The sequence below is a fragment of the Anser brachyrhynchus genome (assembly GCF_964034855.1).
Source record: "Anser brachyrhynchus genome assembly, chromosome: 4".
In the NCBI taxonomy this organism is placed as follows: Eukaryota; Metazoa; Chordata; class Aves; order Anseriformes; family Anatidae; genus Anser; species Anser brachyrhynchus.
In genome coordinates, this window is record NC_137698.1 from 21112287 (window position 1) to 21132455 (window position 20169).

At 41.2% G+C, this 20169-nt stretch overlaps 2 protein-coding genes across 16 annotated transcripts in view; one reads left to right on the forward strand and one right to left on the reverse strand.

The window, feature by feature from the left end:
* The window catches only part of SNX25 (sorting nexin 25), a 90512-nt gene extending 90134 nt beyond the window's left edge, over positions 1-378 (reverse strand). The window contains exon 1 of the mRNA XM_080590144.1: positions 242-378. The gene's annotated coding sequence lies outside the window, so the exon portion shown is untranslated. The remainder of the gene's footprint in view (positions 1-241) is intronic.
* Positions 379-447: 69 nt separating this feature from the next.
* CFAP97 (cilia and flagella associated protein 97) overlaps positions 448-20169 on the forward strand; it is a 29515-nt gene continuing 9793 nt past the window's right edge. The window contains exons 1-7 of one of the 15 annotated variants that reach the window (XM_080590174.1): positions 703-822; positions 1343-1488; positions 2543-2636; positions 3171-3314; positions 7277-7362; positions 9000-9884; positions 9991-10062. In XM_080590174.1, the coding sequence (XP_080446300.1) occupies positions 3256-3314; positions 7277-7362; positions 9000-9884; positions 9991-10062 (1102 nt within the window). In that variant the 5' untranslated portion in view covers positions 703-822; positions 1343-1488; positions 2543-2636; positions 3171-3255. Of the gene's footprint in view, positions 823-1342; positions 1489-2542; positions 2637-3170; positions 3315-3632; positions 3747-6468; positions 6644-7270; positions 7363-8078; positions 8347-8999; positions 9885-9990; positions 10063-10230; positions 20098-20169 lie in introns of those variants that run through there. The other 14 variants (XM_080590180.1, XM_080590182.1, XM_080590181.1 and 11 more) reach the window with 14 other exon arrangements.

Below are 20169 nucleotides of genomic sequence, written 5' to 3' on the forward strand. Positions count from 1 at the left end.
CTCATCACCTCAATCAGGAGCACCATCACCTCAGCATGGGGACCGTCACCTCAACCCGAGCCGCCACCACCACCTCAGCATGTGGCAGCATCGCCTCCACGTGGAGCCCCATCACCTCAACCCGAGGCACCATCACCTTAAGCTGGGACCCTGTTGCCTCACCACGGGGCCCCCTCACCTCAACCTGAGGCCCCATTTCCTCAAGCTGGGTTACCATCACCTTAACTTGTGGCGCCATCACCTTAACTTCGGGTGCCGCCCTCTCAGTGTGGGCGTTATCCCCTCGGCACGGGCGCCATCACCTCAGTACGGGGCGCCATCACCTCAGCGTGGGCACCATCCCCTCATCGAGCACCCCAACTGGCTCCCCAGCTCCCGAATGGCTGAGGAAGGAGGGAAGGGAACCGAGACCCCTCCCGGCACTCGTCTCCCTTCCCGCCCCCCTCAAGCACCGCCTCTCCCCGCCCGGCGACGCGAGGGGGCCGGCCCGGGCGGCGTAGGAGGTGCTCATCGAGACGGCGGCCGCAGCATCTCTGCGTCGTTCCTCTCTTCCCCTCCTCTCTCTCCGCCCGTCCGTGTGAGTATCCGCCCCGGCTCCTGCGCGGTTACCACAACGAAGCCGGGGGGAGGCGGCGGTTGTTCGCCCAGGGCTGCCGGCCCGCTGTGGCGGCGGCCGGGCCTCCGGGGTCCCTGCCGGGGGGCGCCGCTGCCTCCTCGCCGAGGAAGGTGCCCGGAGAGCGGGTGTGCAGCGGGAGCGGGCCTCTGGCGTTTCCCTTCCCCCGCCTCTGGTCAGTTTTGCCCTCAAATGCCAGCTCAAACAAGGTGGGAAGCGCGTTTCTTTACTGCTGTTATTTATTTATTTTTTTTTATTAGGGGCTTTGCTGTCTTACTACTTCGGTTGCCGCCTGAGTGACACGTATGTAGGTGTCCCTCGAGTGCGTGGTGCGTGCTATATTGGGAGGGCTTCTGCTGGTGCTGAGCTGCCAGGGTTTAGTCATGCCATCCTGAAACGCGTTTCGTGCCGTGTTGCTGTGTGGTGCCTGCCCTCCTTGCTCCTCGGGGAGGTTGGGGAAGAGGATTTCCTTCTGAGGTACTGCACAGCACTGGCCCTTCTCGGTGGAGTTACTGCATCATGCGCACCATCCTCGGAGTTACCAGGCTGTGAGGGGTGCACAGGGGAAGCCCGACCAGAATTTGGTGAAGTGTTGTACAAAACGTGTCCGTGAAGTGACCAATGGTTGGGTTTATTTGGTAGGAACTAAGTCAACCGAAGTAATTGCTGTAAACAGCTCGCCTCGTGCATGGTAGATCATTGCGAGTTGCATCTTTGCTGTTTCCTCAGGACAATGGTATTGTAGCTCCTCCTGGCCTTCCCAGGGCTGTATTCTTCATTGTTGGGTCCCAAGATGGGACCCGAGTAGTTTGGAAGAATAACTAGCCACCAAACGTCTTGGGCCCGTATGGATTTGTGCGGAAACCACAAAAGAGGTAACTGTAAATCCTGGGCCTTCCCTGCCTATCATTTCTGTGGCCCCAGCAGTAAAGCAGAGTAACTGAAACCCTTCCAAAGTGTCTCAGCGAGGTGGTGCAACAAGCAGCAATGTGTGTCATGCTTGTGAAGCCCTGTTTGCTCTGGAGTTTTCACAACATACTAAGAAAGTCAACACTTTAAAATATGTTATATCCTAAGACATACTAAACTACAGCTTAAACTATCTTTAATGCCTTGCTGAAGTGTTTCCAATGTTGTTCTCTTGAATCCAATTTTTTAAAAGCTGGTTTTTGTTACAGTATGCAGAGGCTTACATTTGTCCCTTCATATTATAAAACATATAAGAAGTATTTAGTGTTTGCATTTGGACATCTATATATTTATAAATTCTGTGGTTAAAGTTTGCAACATTCATGGAAACATGGCAGGCAAAAAAGCTGCAGGTTGGAATGATTATAACAGAAATAGCAGTAGAAAATTTTTGTTGGAGCTCTGCATTTGCCTGTTATGAGGTGTTCAATATAGAGCATCAAGTGTGTTTTGTGCATTATTGCTTCTGTGGAAAAAATAGTTAAACTCTTCCTCCTGAACAGGAAGCTTCTTGGTAGCAACTAATCACTGGAGTTGTCAATGGAGGGAGAAAAAAGTTGCACAGAAAGTGAAATTCTTCAGAGAAACTGTTTGAAGACTAAAATGAAGTCATCGTTACTAGAAAATTAATCACCAGATGTTAGTTGAAGAACGGGTTCATAAAATAATCAGTCTTCAAATCTTAGGACTCATTTTTTTGGAATGCTTTGAGCTCTTTCGATGCTTTTTCTTAGTCGTCTTGTTGTGCTTGCATTGTTCCTTTGTATTTTCTCAGCCTAGATATTTCTTGTAATGGTGTGAAATGGAGAGTACAGAAAAGGAGACAATAAGGAATTTGGGGACATACTCTTCCTTTTGGGGTGGGCTTAGAGCTTTTTATGACCTAGTGGGTTTTTTTACTTGTTTTTGTGCTTTCCCATGGTTAAAAGGGTATTCAGAGGATCCTGTGTTTCTGCCTAGGACTTACAAGGGTTCAGATGGTCATCAGGACTGCACAGTTGGTTGAGGCTTTGAAACTGAAGTTGGCCAATCTCCCTAGAGACTTGACCCAGCAGTACGTATAAGTACTTCTTCAAGGAGGATTTCAAAAGTTGCAGTAATATCTCCTCAGATTTATGGGAAATGGGCAGGCTGTTATGATAACAGGTGTACCCTCAGTGCTTCCACCAGAGCTGCTCTTTAAAGCTTTTTCATTCTTTGCTTTCCTGGTCTCATGCTCAGCCAAGAATGGTGATAGTAAAGGTCTAAAACAAGCCCTATCTTTCTTGACAGAGGTGGTGTGGTGGTGATTTGGTGGTGGGTATTTGGCAATCTTGAAGTGTTTTATTTTAATAATGTCATATAGAGAATCCCAGGAAGCCCACCCATATCATGATGAATTTAAAAGACAGCCCTACGTTCCAGTATTTTACCTGTTTTGCCATAGTAAGGCTTCTCATCTGAAGAAATGAACAAGTCATAAAAATAAAATGCAAGAGAGGATCTCGAGAGGCCTTTACCTCATTTGCCCTGCATACACTCTGAGGCAAAGTGCATATACTTGGACCGAGTGGTAGTTGTTTAAGCTGTTCTTTGTGTATTGATTTAGAGACTGTACTGATGTACTTCCCCCTGCTCACCTGTACCAGTCAGCGCTTCTTCCTCGTGGATAGAAACATCCTCACTGAAAATACATGAATTACATCTCATCTTCAGCAGCTGTGGAGAATGTTGTCAGCATCTCTTTAAATGTGTGCGTATTTCCCCAGTTGTGATAACAGGTGTTTTTAGCAGATGTTTTGTGCATTGTGGGTATAAAACTTGCATTTAATTGATCCGTGTGGAAACACATCTATGCCAAGTGTTCAGGGAAGTGCTGATGACATGGCTGTTTGCGTAGCTAGGTCACCAAGCATATTAAATCTGTAACATAGGAGCACGAGCAGGCTTCTGGTATTCTGGAGTACGTTGTGACTTACCAATTGCTGAACTCTGTCGTTAGTTTGTAAAAGGTGTTTCTTCCTTTTGGTCCCGTCATCTGCTTTTGGGACCAGCACAGAGGGCAAGTCCAGAAAATGCTGAGTTAAATGGCATGTGCATGATACGGATGGTCAGCGTGTGGATGAAAGTGTCCTGACCTCTATTTGGGCTTTACTTTTGAGCTCTGGCTTCCCAGCCGTGGCAGGTGAGCATCTGTATATTGCATTTTTGGCACGTATCTCTACTGTTTGCAGTGAAGGAGGCAGGAGCACAGAACAGACACAGGTGGTTTGTTACAAGGTGGGGATGACGGGGCAGTTACTGCACAAATATTGGTGAAAATTTTTCCTTGTGTTTGAGTGGTATGCTTGCAGCTAAAGGAAGGCATGCACAGAGAGTCCCTAGGCTGGTGCACCAGGGTGATGTCTCATGTAACCCCGGCCTTTTTGAGGTGGATTTGCTCAAGTTTTGCATTAAAGGAGGAGTTGTTCTCTGTTATCTTGCAAGCGGTGGACCCTTCCAGGTAGGGGGAGCAGTGTATGGCATTCCGCCCACAGGTGTGGGTGGCATCACTTCTCCATGTTCACAAGCAGGGCCAGAAGCTGCTGGTGTTTTTATCAGACAGCATATGATTCTTTGTTGTTTATTTTTATTCTAAGCTGCTTCTGTTCCCTCTGGGTTTGGAGGGTTTGCTGACGATTTTCCTGGGTTTCTCAACAGTAAGCAGCAGCAATGGCCTTGTTACACAGGCATCATCGCAGCCATCATTTAAGCTCAGTAGTCTCCAGCCCAGGCTTTCCTCTCACGAGAATGAGGTTTATTAAGGAGCAAAACTAAACTAACCGCTTGCCACAACATTTGCTAGGATGCACTAAAGAAAAAAATCTCTGTGCTTGTTTCCTCAGCAAGCACGTCCTTGTGGCTAGAGCTGGTGTCTTTCCTTTGCAATCCTGAGCCTCCTTTGGCCTCTAGGAGAGCTCAGGAGAGATCTTTCCACCAGGAACTGCGGCCACCTCACTCATCTGCACTCCTTTTGTTTGATGGGAACATAACCAAGCGACCTTTGCTGGAGAAACGAATTACAGAATGAAGAACATGTAGCGGCAGGGAGAGTGTGTGAGTGAAGTCCTGAAGCTACAGGTCCACATCCCTCAGTAAATTTTGGCTTTTCATAGTAGGGGAATGGCTTTTTTTTTGATCAAGTGGAACTATTTTTTTTTCTTCTCCTTCTTGTACATTAACTTCAAGGCCTTTGCCCCGTGGTCATCCAGGGCTCTGTGGTGGTCATGTGCTCTCATTTGCTCTAACAGATGATGGCAATTGACTCTGTTCCAGGAGCTTCTAGTGCCCACTTGCTGAACTGAATCCTTGCTTGGAGTAGGCAGGAGACTCAAGACTTTCTGCTGGGATCCTTTTAAAGGATTCAAAGTACTGTGGAGCACCTCCAGTGGGCCTGCCTCTGTTTGTAGACAGTCAGAATGGTCTTCTGAGGGCTGACCTGACATAGGTTTGAGAGTTAATAGACTGTATTTTACAGCCTGCAGAGAAAATGCTTTTTCCTTCGAGTATACAGCAGAGAAAACCAGGGCAAGGAGGAGAAAAAAAAAAGAGGAAAAGGGGCAGCAGTGGCAAAATTTTCAGTGGGGAATTCCCTCGTGTGAAATAGTTTCCTGAGAGAGATTCTTCCTCCTTTGCATGCTGTGTTGCTCTTGGTAGCAAAAACGAAACCTTGAATTAAAGAGGAGGTAAATAGGGCTGGGTGTGCACAGCGAGGCACATGGCTGCAGGCAGCTGCACTGGTTCATCTCAAACACTGGTGATTGTATCTGAGAACAAACTAAGTTTTAGTTCAGTCTGTTTTACATGTTTTAAGACTTATAATTTCCTGTTTTCTTTCTTATAAGCTAAACAAGCCCTCGTAAGTTGTACTTTTCCAGTCGTCTTAGAAATTTTGTTGCACCTTCCTAGATGCTTTCAAATTTGCTCACTTCTTGTTTGTGTCAGCCAAAAATGAAGGAGGAAGGGCAGGAAAAAGAGGGGAAGGGCCAGCTTTGAATTAGCATGCTTTTACATTGTAACTTGTTTACAGATTGTCATTCTGCTAATGGTAGTTCGAGGACGTGGTTAGCGTTTTCACCCTCTCCAGGTACATCACAGAATTAGGCAGTCAGCATTAATGAGGGGTTAGGATCCTTGACAGTGGGGCAACAATTAGAGCCGGAGGATTTGGGAACATCCTAACCAACATCTGCCACTGGCAGTATAAAACTTTAATTAAGACACTTTAACCTTCCAGCACCTTAGCTTCAAACACTTTATTTTTATGTCTGAGATTGGGAGGGTGGGTCTCTGTTCTGAAGAGCTGGAAATTTCCAGCTGAAAGGGGGGTGTCTGTGGAAGAAGCAGTGATTGTGCAGGCTGGGAGAAGCTCTCTGGGTTTGTTAGTTCTTTCCAGATCAAGTACCAATATTACTTACAAAGGAAAATTGATAACCTTCAACCAGAAGGTGTCTTCTTATTGCTTCTGATAGAGGGTTTCATGACAGGAAGCCACAGAGAGCATACATCTTTTGAAAATAAATAAAGTGGTCATTAGAGCTAACAGTTAATGAGAAGTGTTTGATCCTGATGACAGTTTCTTGGGATTTCAGAATTTCACTTGTTGGTTCTGTATTTTAATAAGTGTTCCCTTAGCAGAACTCTGTACTTCTCACAGAAATAAAATGACATTATACGCTGTATAGAAAGGGCTGTGTGTGCACAGTTTGTTTATTAAATTAGACGTAGTTCATCAGCAAAATTGCTTACTCTGTATTGCTGCTGCTTGGCAGATTCCTGCTCCCTTAAAGACCTTCTGGCTGCGTGAGGGGAATAGGAACAAAAAATACCATCTCTTCATCTGTTTCCTCTCATTTGTTTTTTAACAGAAACTACAGAATTAATTAAAGTTTAGTTTGTGAATGATCAAGAGTGTCACTGAGAGAAAGGGACCAATGTAGCGCATCTTTTTCCCATTAAGAAGAAGGCTGGAGTAGTTACGGGGCTGTGCCAGAACGTGGAAGGAGCGTTTGGCACTGAACTGACTGCTGCTCCTCAGGCACAGTAAGGCTGATAAACTGCATTTCTTCTGGTAACGGCCGTCGTTGTCCATTAATCAGTTCTGGCTCAGGCTTTGTGGAAAACTGATAGTTCAGCTATTTGTAAGTCACGCGGAGTGGGGAGACGTGTCCCTTGGCTGGTGCTGGAGGTGGGCAGGGGTTTATGGGCTCCTTGCTGTTTCCTGTCACATTTTGTCACCTATTCTCTGTCCTTTTGCCACCATCTTGAGTTAAATCCCTTCTTCACTTAAGAGGTTGTGTTCAGCAAAGAAACATCTGAGAAGTCTCGGTGCAACCACTTAGTATCTCATCACCTGTAATATAATCCCAGTTTAGTTACATTTTCTGAACTGGGCAGCATTACAGAAGCAAACAGTAGGTTACACAACAGTTTTGTATTTCAACCTGTACTAGTGAGTCTGCATCCATCCCCAAACCTGGTGTTGCCTTAGCTGTGTACGTACTCCTGTACATACAACAGTGCTAACCGTAGGTCTCATCTATGTGCTTGAGACAAGTGAAATATGCCACATGCCCACTTTTACCAATCAGTCATAATTAAACAATCACGTTACTGTCTTCTGATTCTTCTTCTGTGATGTACGTTTTCATATATTCACATACATTATCCTTTTAGGAAGCTGCTCCAGGAGGCCTTGCAGGAATTTGTGTGGCAGTTGGGCATTGCAGGCTGTGCAACCTTCCCTGAAGCCAGGGATCACAGTGAGTGACGTGCATTGGAAAAGTTTCCAAATTCCGTGTAGCGTTTCAAGTTAGGGGTTCCCAAGTGTTTTATTCCTTTTGTTCTGATGTTCTGAGAGGGGTTAGGTGCCTAAAGAGTTTCTCTTAGGCCACCAAAGTTGACCTTTGCTTGCTTTTTTTCATAGTGTTTTCAGGTTTGTACAACATCTAACCTTATTAAATCTCTTCATTTCTTTGTCTTCATGGATTTTAAAACCACAGGAGATTCCGTACCTTCTACTTCTATACTGTCCTTTTTGTACTTAGGGTGCATATTTCAAATCCCTGAAGCAGAGTAGTATTTGAGAAGTGGCAAGATAACTGAATGACAGTGACCTTTGAAAATCTTGTATTTTGAAATAATTTTAAGTAGAGGCTTTCTTGGGAATAGTCTTGCACTTTCAAAGCAAGCTTAGGAATTCCTTTTTCACCCTTGTTTGCCATGGCAACAAATTGTATGGGTTTAAGGGAGAGCACCTCTTGAAATATTCTCGTTCTCCTGCCTTGCATAGTTGCTTCTACTGTCTTTGTTCTTGGTTTCCTTGAGTCTGAAGAATTTGATGGATTTATTAATTGCATTTAAAATATATATATATATATAACCTGTGACAAATAGTAGGAGAAAAGCACTTCTAGCTAGCTGGGAACAGCGGTCTATGTTACTGACTATTTCTGTTTTGGTTGTATTTTCTTTTTAGTTCTGTATATATCCCAATAACGAGTGGAAACTGTCATATCCCCCCTACTACATGCACGATTTTCATAGGATCTAACACCGTGTATTTCTGGAAGAAGTATGACACGACAGGAGCAGATCTGTAGAGCGTACCAGCGCTGAGGACCTGATACCTGTGCTATATGCATTCATTGTCCTTTTGTTAGGACGAGCTGTTATCCGGTGCCATGGAGTGACCGGTAACTACTGGTCTGAGTGCGCTAGGTTAGTGCCTGGAGCACACGTTAGAGGTTAGTTTCATCTGAAACGAATCAGGTTTGCTTACTGTGCTACACAGCGCATTGTAGAGGAAGAACTGCCAAGAAAAGCAGGCTCCTGACCCAAACTAAAAGATTAACGCTGACACACCCCACATCTATTACAGTTTAACCTAGGGAGCCATGGATCTTTGATGTAAGTTGAAATAGCACCTCCTTTTCGTTCTGAAAGTCCACACTTTGGACCGCTGTGTCAGCCAAGGTGAGGACCACCACACAGAACCAAGGTTTCTAAAACAAAACCCAAAGCAATAATACAAAGAGGTTCTAGCTTAAAGGGACAAAACCCAGACACTTCAATTACATGCTTGTTGTAGTTAAGGCACTGTAGCCATCAAAAATGTTTGGATTTCCTTGGGGATGAAAGTCTTGAGGTCATCATGGTTTTTGTTCCCGTGAAATAATGCTTACTGGCCTAATAGAAATAGGTGAGCCATGTGCAATAAAGTAGAACTAAATTGCATTGTAAAACTCAACTATGGAGTTGTCCCTAGCTATGTAACATAATTAACTGCAGAATTATAAATTACTAGAGCTAAGAGAATAAAGATCAAAACTATTATACTGAAAGTGTGCTTGCATCTTTTCTTATGCTAACCTTTGGAAACCTTTTCTGATGGTTGCAGGAGACACTTGGTGTTTCAGTATGGACCGCTTTGAAGATGTATCAGATGGTGAAGTGGATCATGCTTTCTTTGACAGTGATTTTGAGGAAGAGAAAAAGAAAAGCGAAGAAAATGGTGAATGTATAGAGAAAGGAAGTAGAAAGGAAGTGATTCTTTCAGACCCTGACTTGATTGCTAATTCAAAGGATGCAAACTGTTGTGAGGAGGAAAGCAAAGAGAAGCAGGAAGATTTGCAGAAGGATCAGTCCGTAGAAAGCAACACAGACCACCCAGGGGATGCTTCATCTTTGTCACTTTCTCCAGCTTCAGAGAATGCAGGTACATCTGGAACAATATCTGCAGCAAGTAGGGGAACACCAGAAAATGTTCTGGCTGGAATCCCCAAAATAGTTAAAGAAGGTGAAGAAGACTATTATACAGATGAAGAAGACAGTAGTGACGATGGCAAAAAACAGAAGGTTAGACCAAAGTCTGCTAAGCAGTCTAACAATGCAAAAAAGACTAGCAAAAAATATACTAATATCAGTTCCTCTTCCTCCTCTTCTTCCTCCTCTTCCTCCTCATCTTCATCCTCGAGCTCAGATACGGATTGCTCTGATACAGATTCTGATAGCTGTTTATCGGATTCATCACATTCTTCCTCAAAGAGGAACGCTTGTAGCGTGGCTCTTCTGTCTCCAAAACAAAAATTCATGTCAGCAATAAAACAAACAGAAGGAAAACCAAAGCTTGGTGATTACTTGGAAGAGTCTGAAGACACGGTGACCGATGTAACACCTCTGTCAACTCCAGACATCAGTCCTATCCAGTCTTTTGAACTTGCAGCTTCAAATGATAAGAAATTAAAAATAAAAAGACAAGAAAATGTGAGCCAAGAACTATATGGTAATTTTGAAGAATTTAAGTACAACATAATTTTTAAAAACTGAGGCTGGGAAATCCAATCTTATAAGTTTTTTGTTTGTTTGTTTTTTTTTTCCCCCCCCCTCAGATTCTGAGTTTGATCGCAGATATAGTCGAAAAGTCTTGCATGATGCCATGGACCTGAACCAGCTTTTGAAAGGTGACTCTTACTTTTTTTTTTTAAATAAGTGTGACATTTGTATGTTGTTGAGAGTAATACAGAACTGAGTTCTAATAGAAGGGAAGGGTTGGGTTTTGCCAGATGTATTGTTAAAATGTTTAAAATTAAGCTGTGTTGAACTCTTTGAATTCTTATGTATGTATATAGTATTGATTGTACAGTGGAAAGAAGAAGCATGTAGGAGCCCGTGTAGATGTGTATACATAGAAATAAGACGTACAGTAAATTCCCAGGTAAGATTTGATTTATTAACAAATGGAATACTAAAACTGTACGTGCATTTTAAGAAATCATGGCTTACTAGGCAATGTCACAATTTATTATCTAAATTAAAACGCTAACCTTCCTGATAAAATGCTGGATTCTCAACCTTCAAAGTTGAAAGGTAGTCCAAAACCACATCACGTAATAGAGAATTCACATATTTAATCACGTATTTAAACTTCTAGTATCTTTTTTGATAGCAAAACAGAATTATTTGATTTTTTTATGAAATGTCAGCCTTCTGAAATACTATAAAGGTGAGTAAAGATATTTGAAAGAAAGAAATAACAGATGATCTTTACTAAAAACTTATGTGGTTACTTCTTGCCAAAAGAGTTATTACATGTTAAAAATGGAGTCTGAGGGAGAGAACTTTGTATCTCTTTTGCTGCATTCATCCCAAACCTTTGTTGTATGGGGTGAAAAAGCACTGGGTAATTTCATATGCGTGTTTTAAGGTCTACATGATGATTTCGGTCTTGTTTTCATGGCCCAAGTTCTTAGTAGTAAGCCCTCTAGAATAAAAGAGACTCAGCTCAAGAAATCTGCTGATCTCAAGTGAGGTAAGAATTTTATAGTCTGTCTGGTGCATTTTGACACTAGTTGCTATATTATGATAGATCTGGCATGATGAAAGCTACTTGTCATTTTTCTTTACCTCGTACCTCGGTAGACTGAGCCTATAGTGAGGAAGGTTTCAAAATATGTTGTATGCATCATCTAACTTTCCTATGAATAGAGATGAGGATTTCACTTACATGGAAATTCTGATTGTAAGAAGAACAAAGCTGGCCATCAAGAAAGGTAGAGCTGATTCTGGACTCTGACAGTCCTTGTGCTGCAGCAACTCCTTCCTGTTAGAAAAGGCTTCAACTACTTGTCAAAATGTGATGTTAGAAGAGGTGTTGCTAGGCAATTGAAATGATGTCCTGCATCTTTGCTTCTTGATAACAAGAAGCTATTTAATGACTGGCGATTGTGGAAGGATTCATCACATCCCTAAAACAAATGGGTATTATAGCTCAGAATAAACATTCTCAGAGACGAACTTGTTTGAAGGAGGGAGGTTTTCTCCCCAAACTGAAAACCAGTTCTAAATAACAATAATAAAGATTGAGTAATGAGAAGCAGAATTCATAGTCTGGCAGTTAATGTTGCCGATTAACATGCATATTACTCCCAAGTGCCTCTCCAAGTTGGCAAGCACAACATAGCTTAATTACTTTGGGTATTTTGAAGTTTAAATGGGGCAGGATTATTAATGGTGGAAAGTAACTAGTCTGGGAAAATAGGAGCTAATCTCATTCTGAGTTAGTGCTTCCAGGTTTTTCTGTTCTTTTTTGTGTGTGTGTGTGAATCACTTTCCCCCACTCCTTCCTCCTGACAACCTGCATGAAATGTCTGTGCCTATCCAGTTCTGATAAACATGACTTACTGTTCTCACTTGAAGAACAGTTCTGAATGCATGAATCAGTGTTTAAATGATCTTCAGGATGTCTCAGATTTTGCTTTAAAGTATAAAATTTTTCCACTAATCAATACTGATGGAACAGTTTAATTTTTTTTGTCAAATGTAGCTGGGTCTAAGGACTTATAGCAGTTTTGTGAGTCTGATTTCTCAAGGTCCCCAGAAATTTGCAGAATTTCAGTGTCATCTGTTACTGTGATGTTTCTAGGAGATATGCAGCAATTAATTCTTATATAAATCTATACATTGGTGGTGTAAACACTTGGGAAGACCTGAATCTCTTGTATTAGAAAATAATCATAAGAACAAAGAAAGGGTAGAAATCTATTAAAGGCTCATGATGTTCAAACAGCAAGTTTTGGTCTAGAGCAGCAGTCTGGTTACTAAGCAGAGAGGTAGTTCATGCATCTTAAAATATAATTCATTAAGTATTAAGAAGAAAATTTGCACCTAAATTAGAAATGAGCTACTATAGCTTTTCTTCTGTCTTATACACCCTTGATACATATTTGTGCTCTTATTACAAACTATTCCATTTTCATAAGCGTTCAGAAAAAATCCATATTTAGACTAAAAAAAACCCATGCCCTTCTGTCTCCTAAAGCTATGTTTGTTCATGATAGGCATCAAAATTTAAGTTATGCTATTCTGAATAATTTGAAGTCTCACAGATAACATAATTTTAGTTTTAATTCACGTGTTCTGCGTGCAGCATATTGCTATTTGAATGCTTTTAGTTGGGAATTACCATGCAGCTCTATCACTGATACTTTAGAAATATTTTTGGTGATAAGAAGTGTGAATGAGAAACTGATAAACACGAGTGACAATACTTGGTCGCTACATCTAAAAGTTGTCTGTGTGTGTGTGTGTGCTGTTACTGAGGTGAGCATTTCCAAGTACTGCAGCTTGCAGCGAGGCCTCGGTTCACCCCATGGAAAATAACTGAACCAGTTTTAGTCAAAACGGCAGAAACTTACTTGGTAACTGTAGCTGAGAGTGAACTGAAGATTATGCTTGATAACTGGAGAGAAGCAGGTTCTGCATGTTGCCAGAGACAAATAAAGCAATGAACGTAGTCCCTACATTTGTTATGCTGGAATCAAGCTCTGTTCCACAGGAAAGGAAGCAGTGAGATGAAACACGCAGTTCTTGGAACCTCCTGGTTGTGCGGCTGCATTGCTGTGGCTTTGCAGGAGGCTGATGAAGGCAGGGCATGGGAACAGAATATTCTTGAGAGCAGATGCAACATGAGGAAAGACAGATAAGGAAGAAGTCGTAGAGCCCAGGTATCTGTAAGCTGCTGTGTCAAGATACAGTGTGCACAGCAACTTTCCCCACGCCATTTCTGTTGTGTGGAGCCCACAGTCTGCAGCAGGAGGAGTCTCAGTAGAAACTGCATGTGTGGTGAAAAGAGGTTGTGCAGAGCAGACAGACAAACCTGGAACGTATTGCATCAATCGCTGTGGTTTGTTTCCAAATCAGTCCTGCAGCTGTGTGATGCTCAGCGCAGAGCAGCTTGGAGGTGGGGTGGGAGGGAGAGCCCCTCTGCAGCTCCCTCCGTGCCTCAGTCGTACTGAACCCTGTGACTGCAGAGACAGGAGTATTAAAACCAGCCTGGGTCATGGTGCAACCTAGGCCCAACTGGGTCATGTTATTCAGGTTACTGGACTTTATGATTTGCTTATTAATTATCTCTGCATTGTGCATAAAGATTATTGGGTTTATCCATGATACTGCTTTAGTAGTTATGAATCCCTGAAGGGTTTAATTGCTTGTTTAGTTGGTTTTTTTCCTGCTTGTGAAAATTACTTGCCATTTGGGTAGTATGCCTATTTAAAATGTATATGAATGCTAAATGTCATCAGTGATGCTTGAATTGTCTTTGTCTAAAAATGACAATGCTTAGGAGGCTGATGTTATTGCTTTACCATGCTAAGACTGATACCGTGTAGCTGATCGCTGCTGTTATGGTACATGCCATATCAAGTATGTGTGATATATAGGAATTACTGTAGCATTGGAGCTGCGGGGCCACACTGTGCTGGAATTTAAATATCTTACCAATGTGGCCACGCACTATTTCAGTTATTCAGTGTTAATAAGGTTTGTCTTTCTACAGACTTCTCACTCTTCCCCCCATCTGTGTGGAAAACATGTAGGTGTGATTATGATTTTTGAAGTAGAAATGTAGTTCTTTGGTTGTTTCCTGGTTTTACATAGATTTTTTTTATATATACACTATTCTTTTAGAGATATTTTAGAAAATTAGAATAAGAACTGACTTGGCAATATTCAGCACCCATAATAATAAATGTGAGTTGTCATCTTCTTTTTTGTACTTGTGTGCAGTCTGAACACAAGGAGGGAATGAAATATGCCAATGTAAAGAAATAGTATCCAAAATTTGTTTTTGGAAGTGTTTACTTAAAGCTGCTTGTTAGAAAGATGGGAATAGAAATCTTGAGATTTTTCTGGTGCTGTTTTGCTTGATTCTATGTCAATGATCCAATATCCCGACTTATTTTAAGGAATTTAGGTTTTCATAGAATGGCTTGGGTTGGGAGGGACCTTAAAGCCCACCCAGTACCTAACCCCTGCCATGTGCAGGGACACCTCCCACCAGACCAGGTTGCCCAAAGCCCCATCCAGCCTGGCCTTGAGTACCTCCAGGGATGGGGCATCCACAGCTTCTCTGGGCAGCCTGTGCCAGGGCCTCACCACCCTCTAAGGGAAGAATTTCTTCCTAATGTCTAGTCTAAATCTCCCCTCTTTTAGTTTAAGACCATTCCCACTTGTCCTATCATCGTCTACCCAAGTAAAGAGCTCTTCTCCATACTTTTTATAGGGCCCCTTTAAGTATGGAGAGACCGTTATGCAGATGAAGAGATGTGTTAGGCACAGATTGTGAATTAAGCACCCCTCCATTTTCATTTCATTGTGCCACAGACTTACTCTCTGGCTTCAGACAAGTCTTTTGGTTTCTGGACTTCAGAATTCAGAGTGGTTTGGCAAAAATGCTGTATATATCTTTATCTGAATTTACACGGGGTATGAATGCAGTTGTAATGGGATTGTGCAAGGTATTTAAAGTACTAAAGATTAGTACTTTGTGTTTTCTTCTCTGTAAAATGGGGTTGATACCTGCTTATTTTACAGAAGTGTCTGTGAGAATTAGTTTGTAAATCCATGGTATTAGCTATTATTAACCTGAGGAGGTGGTGTGATAGGGTAAGTAGGACGTTGGGCCACAGACTGAAGACTGAATTCTATCCTTGAAGCTCTCACTGACCTATATGCTCTCTGATGAATCATTTTGCTTTTTCTGTGCCTGAGATTTTCTATTGTGGGAAAAAAAATTATAGATCACTTGGTGAAAAGCACTGTGATGTAAATATCATTACTATGAAAGTAAAAGCCCTGTGTTTCTGAATAAGGCTATTGTAGAAAATTAAATAGCAGCTTCAACTGAACATGTAGCAATTGCTTTAACTTCTTGGCTATAATTTGTGAAATTTGTCTGCACCTCTATGGTGTTTGTTCTCTTTCTTATGACATCAAGAATAAATAGCAGCCCTATTTAAGCATACATAGGTAAATAGGAATGTTTTTACTTGAAAATCGTATTTTCCTTTTCTTCCAAAAGCATTAAACCAGGAATTCTCCAAAATCATTTTTAAAAATTCTGTAGCATGAAGTAATGGATAATCAATGAAATATTTGCACAGAAGTACTACAGGGGAATAGATTCAGACTGAACCTATTAGACATCTCTGAGGAACTGTGATTTAATCCTTTCATATCTTTCAGATTTGTCACAGATATGGTAGTGGACCAGTATAAAAAAAACACCAGGAAAACTCAAAAGTGTAAGCACTGAAGCAATTAAATGCATTTTCCTGCTGGGATTGCAAGAGAGTGAATGATGCACAATTTTAATTTTAGCCTTAATGCCATTAGGAGAGCTGTATCATCCTGTCCTAATGCATTTGACTTGCTAATTATCATTTGTATTTCGTGTAAGGTTTGGTGGTCTTTAGTCTGCAAGGTCGTTTCAATGCTCACAAATTGAAAGCAATAAACAGCTTGTTTATCGCTTTAAAGAAAGTCAGGTGTCTCTCCATGGAAACCAGCTTTCATAGAAATCCCATGAATACCAGAGAAATTTCTTTTATGGCTTTTCAGCAGATGAGAAGTAGCACTGTGCAAGTCTTTATGCAAATGCTGCTACTTGTTTACTCCTCTCCCCCAAATTATTGGTTTATGGTCCAGATAACCATGAAGTGGTCAGTAGGGATTTAGACAAATTACTTATTACTCATTGGTAGAGTATGAAGATATGGATAAATCATATTTAATTGTTCCAAGACTTGAGGAGAAGGACAAATTGCAAATGCTCCGGAACCTTAAATTATAACCCGAAGCTTTAGTTTTGCCTCACGTTATCATTGGCCACTGCAAAAACAGTCAAACACTTATGTGTTGTGATTAAACAGCAGCACAGATATGTTGTTGACTAAATCAACAAGAAGGTTGCACCTGGTGATCTTTCAAGGCCCTTTCCAACCCAGGCTGTTCAATGATTCTAAATTGCTCAAATAACTTTTGAAGCACAAATACTTGGGTTAACACTAACTGTACCTGAAATACTTAATAGCATTTAAAATAAATGCATTTACCTCTTATGTGGGATCTTGACTCTTGTTGTTGTTTGTTGATGGTGAATTCTCCCTGTTCTTGTAGGCTTTTGTTGGCTTCACTTAGGCTTCTGCTGCCATTCCTGTGGAAGCATGGCTTTTGTTGCCATGAAAATTGAAGGACATTCAATGCATATTGGACATCAGTTCCTGATATAAATAATATAATTTTGTGTCATAGTAAGTGAGCAGGGAATAGGAACATCTGACACTGTAAGCAGTGTCTTATAATAGTGTGGGCTGGTCAGGTTTTCAGCCAGGTGGCTTGAGAAGTAAACTATTGCTGATGATGATGATTACGAGTTACAGGGTCAGAAACCTCACTGCAGGCACAGTTGAGTACTTCTGCCAAAAGTGATAGACTGGGACTCTGGTTGACCATGGAAATAACGTCACCACTGCTTCAGGAAAACCTACAGAAACTTGAGCTCGCTGCTTTGTTTGATTGCTCCTGTGGCTGATTTGCCTATAGTTTAAGGAGCAGTGATTTTATGAATGTCCCTTGCATTCTCCTTGTTTTGATAGGCAGAGGCACTTACTCCATATTTGTGATCGTCTTTCAGAAAGTTATGCAGTATGCATTCTGTTGCTAATCTTCTTTTTCACTATTTTTTTTATAAACTTTTAAACTTTCCTGTCACAGGGTTCCTGAGGAGAACAGTGTTGCAGTTACTGTGACTTAAAAAAGGATACAGAGGAGCTTCCATCAGTTAGCGGTTGTTTTGAAGTGGTATTTGAGGCTTAAATTCTTTGTTAACAGAGCTTAACTCAGTAAAACACAATTCTGATTTGTTAATTCTGCAGCTCAAAGAACAACAGAACAACAACTCTTCATGTATTGTCCGATCCAATGACTCGGTGAATTGCAGCACTGTTGCTGCAGAGAGCTGCCTGCAAAATTTCAAAGGCAGTTCTTCTTTAGGCCGTGCAGAAGGTTAGCTATAAAAAGATCTGTTGAGGAACTGAAGCAAGTAGTGAGGAACTAGAGACTTTCAGATTAATCCTTTCTCCCTAGCCCCTTGAGGAAAACTTGCTGCTGTACTTATTGTATCCGGTCTGAAATTCGGTGCAAAATTCATGAGTCATCTAAACTCTTGATAAGTTGCTGTGTTATAGTGATTGGGTTTGGGCAGTTGTCTGCTGAGGCTTCAATGAGTAACTTCGCAGCAGAGTTCTTGTGGTGCTCTTAATACTTTTCCTGTAATGTGGTTTTTTTTTTTCCAATTTGTGGTTTATTTAATTCTGTCATTGTTAGCAAGCATTTAACCTCAGGACTAGACAGAAAGCTGTTGGCAGCAGTGAGGTCAGTTTCTACACTTACTTAGTAAATGTAAATAATGTGTACAGTTCATACCTGTTTATTAGGACTGTACACTCTCCACCAACGTATACCTAGTTGCCTTATGGAGAATTTAAGCAATCATGTACCGGTGAACACACAAATCCAGTATTTCTAAATAAAAATGTTCTAATTCAAAATGCCATTACTTGAAATGGAGTTTGACTAGTTCACACCTTTCACAGAACTTGGAATTTGCGCAGATAGCTATTTAGAAACTTAAATGTCTTGTGTAAGAGACTGCATCAACAATAACATTGGGGCGAAAAGCAGGGTCAAGACAACAGTTGAACAGCTGTTCTTTGCTACAACCTGATTGCCACTCTTGCATGTGACATGGTCTCGTTCAATCTATGAAATGCAATGGACGTAAGGCAAAAGATGACATTGTGTCTTTTATAGCTTTGTAATAAAATTACCAGTTATGTAACTTGGCTACATGTGATACGTAATAAATGTCATCTTCAGGTGGTTGTACAAGTCACTGTCTACCAACTGTGTACTGCAGTGCTAGTTTTGCATGTTCCCATAAGGATATATTTCTTTTTTTTACACTGAGAAGTGTACCGCTGCTTGATGTTACCCTGTGAATTGTGTGGTGCTAGTTATTTTCTGTGCATTTCTTCTCGTCTCTTGTAGGTTTATCCAGATATGAGTCCTATCCCAGGTTTGTCTCCCCAAACGGATTTGATAGCTGTACTAATTTTCCCTTAAGAATAACTTACTAAATTATAAAGATGTTTATTGGCATTTATACTTCATTAATCTGTTGGTTGTTACACTTAATCTGCACTATTTTGCATTGTGTTTTGGATTTGAGGTGACTTGCACCTTCTCTTGACAAACTAATAAAATGGTACTTGCTAACGTGAACAGCCTTGCAGTTACGGTGCCCTAGGGATAGTTCTGGCATATACCAGCTAGCATACTGATGGTACAAAGTTACTAATTTCCAGAGGAATTCCAAAACTCATGAACTACTTGGCTTTTGATTTCTGGATACTGTTACTAACTCTTTTTTAAAAAGTGGCAATATTTGCTGCATCAGTTCTGCAATACAATCAGCTCAGATACTGCAGTAACATTTTTTTTCCGTTTTCTTCCAAAGAAAGAATGCTCATTGTTCTCTGAAGCTTGTAAGCTATTAATGGCTGCCTCAAAGTCCCTCACCCCAAAATTGCTGACATGGAAGTGTTTCCTGAGGAAATATTGTCATGTGTTTTTCTTCTTTCTGCTTTGCTCAGAGCTTCTGCTTTGCATGTGTTGGGCTTGTAGGGGTAAAGTCAGGGGAATCTTCTGGAGGCACTGGAGTGGTGTGGGGAGTGGTTTGAGTAAGGCTTAGGAATAGGTCAATAGCTAAGCTCTAGTGAAACTATGATTAAACATAACTACCTCTGGCTGAGAATGAAGCTTGCCAGTTATTACCTTATCTTGTGAAAGCACAAGTCTGTTTTGCTGTGTATTTTTAGGCATGCATTCTTTGCTTTTTGTCTTGAAACCCCATGAACTGGGTTAATATCTGTTTTAAATTGCCAAACGCTAGTTATTTCTTCTGCTACATATGCTCATTTATTTCTCTCCATCCATTAAACTTATTTTTTGTCTTTCTCTTTGCGATTCCTGTACCAGCATGATGTAGCATCACTTCAGGAGCAAACGAACAACAAAATCACTTCCAGAAATGCTTTTTGTGCCTCTGAGTTTTGCTTCCTCAATGTCAGTTTCCTATGTTAAATACCATTTCTGTTCTGCTCCTCATCTGAGATAGATATCTATCTTTGGAATAAAGTGTAAATCGCTTTCCATGTGCAAACATCTAAATATTCATTTATGGTATAATTCTTGGATCTGTGAGTTATTTCTAGTCCTGGCTTTCTGAAGCTGTGTTTGCTATTGACTGGAAAACTTATGTTTGTGTTGGTACCACAGCTGATTCCACTGTTAGGATGATTATGTGCAATGTTACTGCAGTGCTGTGTAACAGTAGCCCCATTAGCATATATGTATATATGCATGTGTATATATAATTGCCTATTCTGATTGCTGGTGCCATAGGAACTACAATAAATATTTGAGGATGGAAGTTTGAGCATATTGTGTCAATGCAGAAATAGTGCAAGCATACTGGTGATGGTAGAGGCCGGGGCGATCGCAGTGAAAGGGTATCAGGAGTACTGACCATATAGAAAAAAGGACAATGCACATTTAAGCTGATTTACATTCTTATTCCTAAATAACAAATATATTTATCACAAACACAGAATGTGTGTATATTTCTAGTGCTCTTGCAGCAAGTTCAGTTGCTCGTTGTATCCATT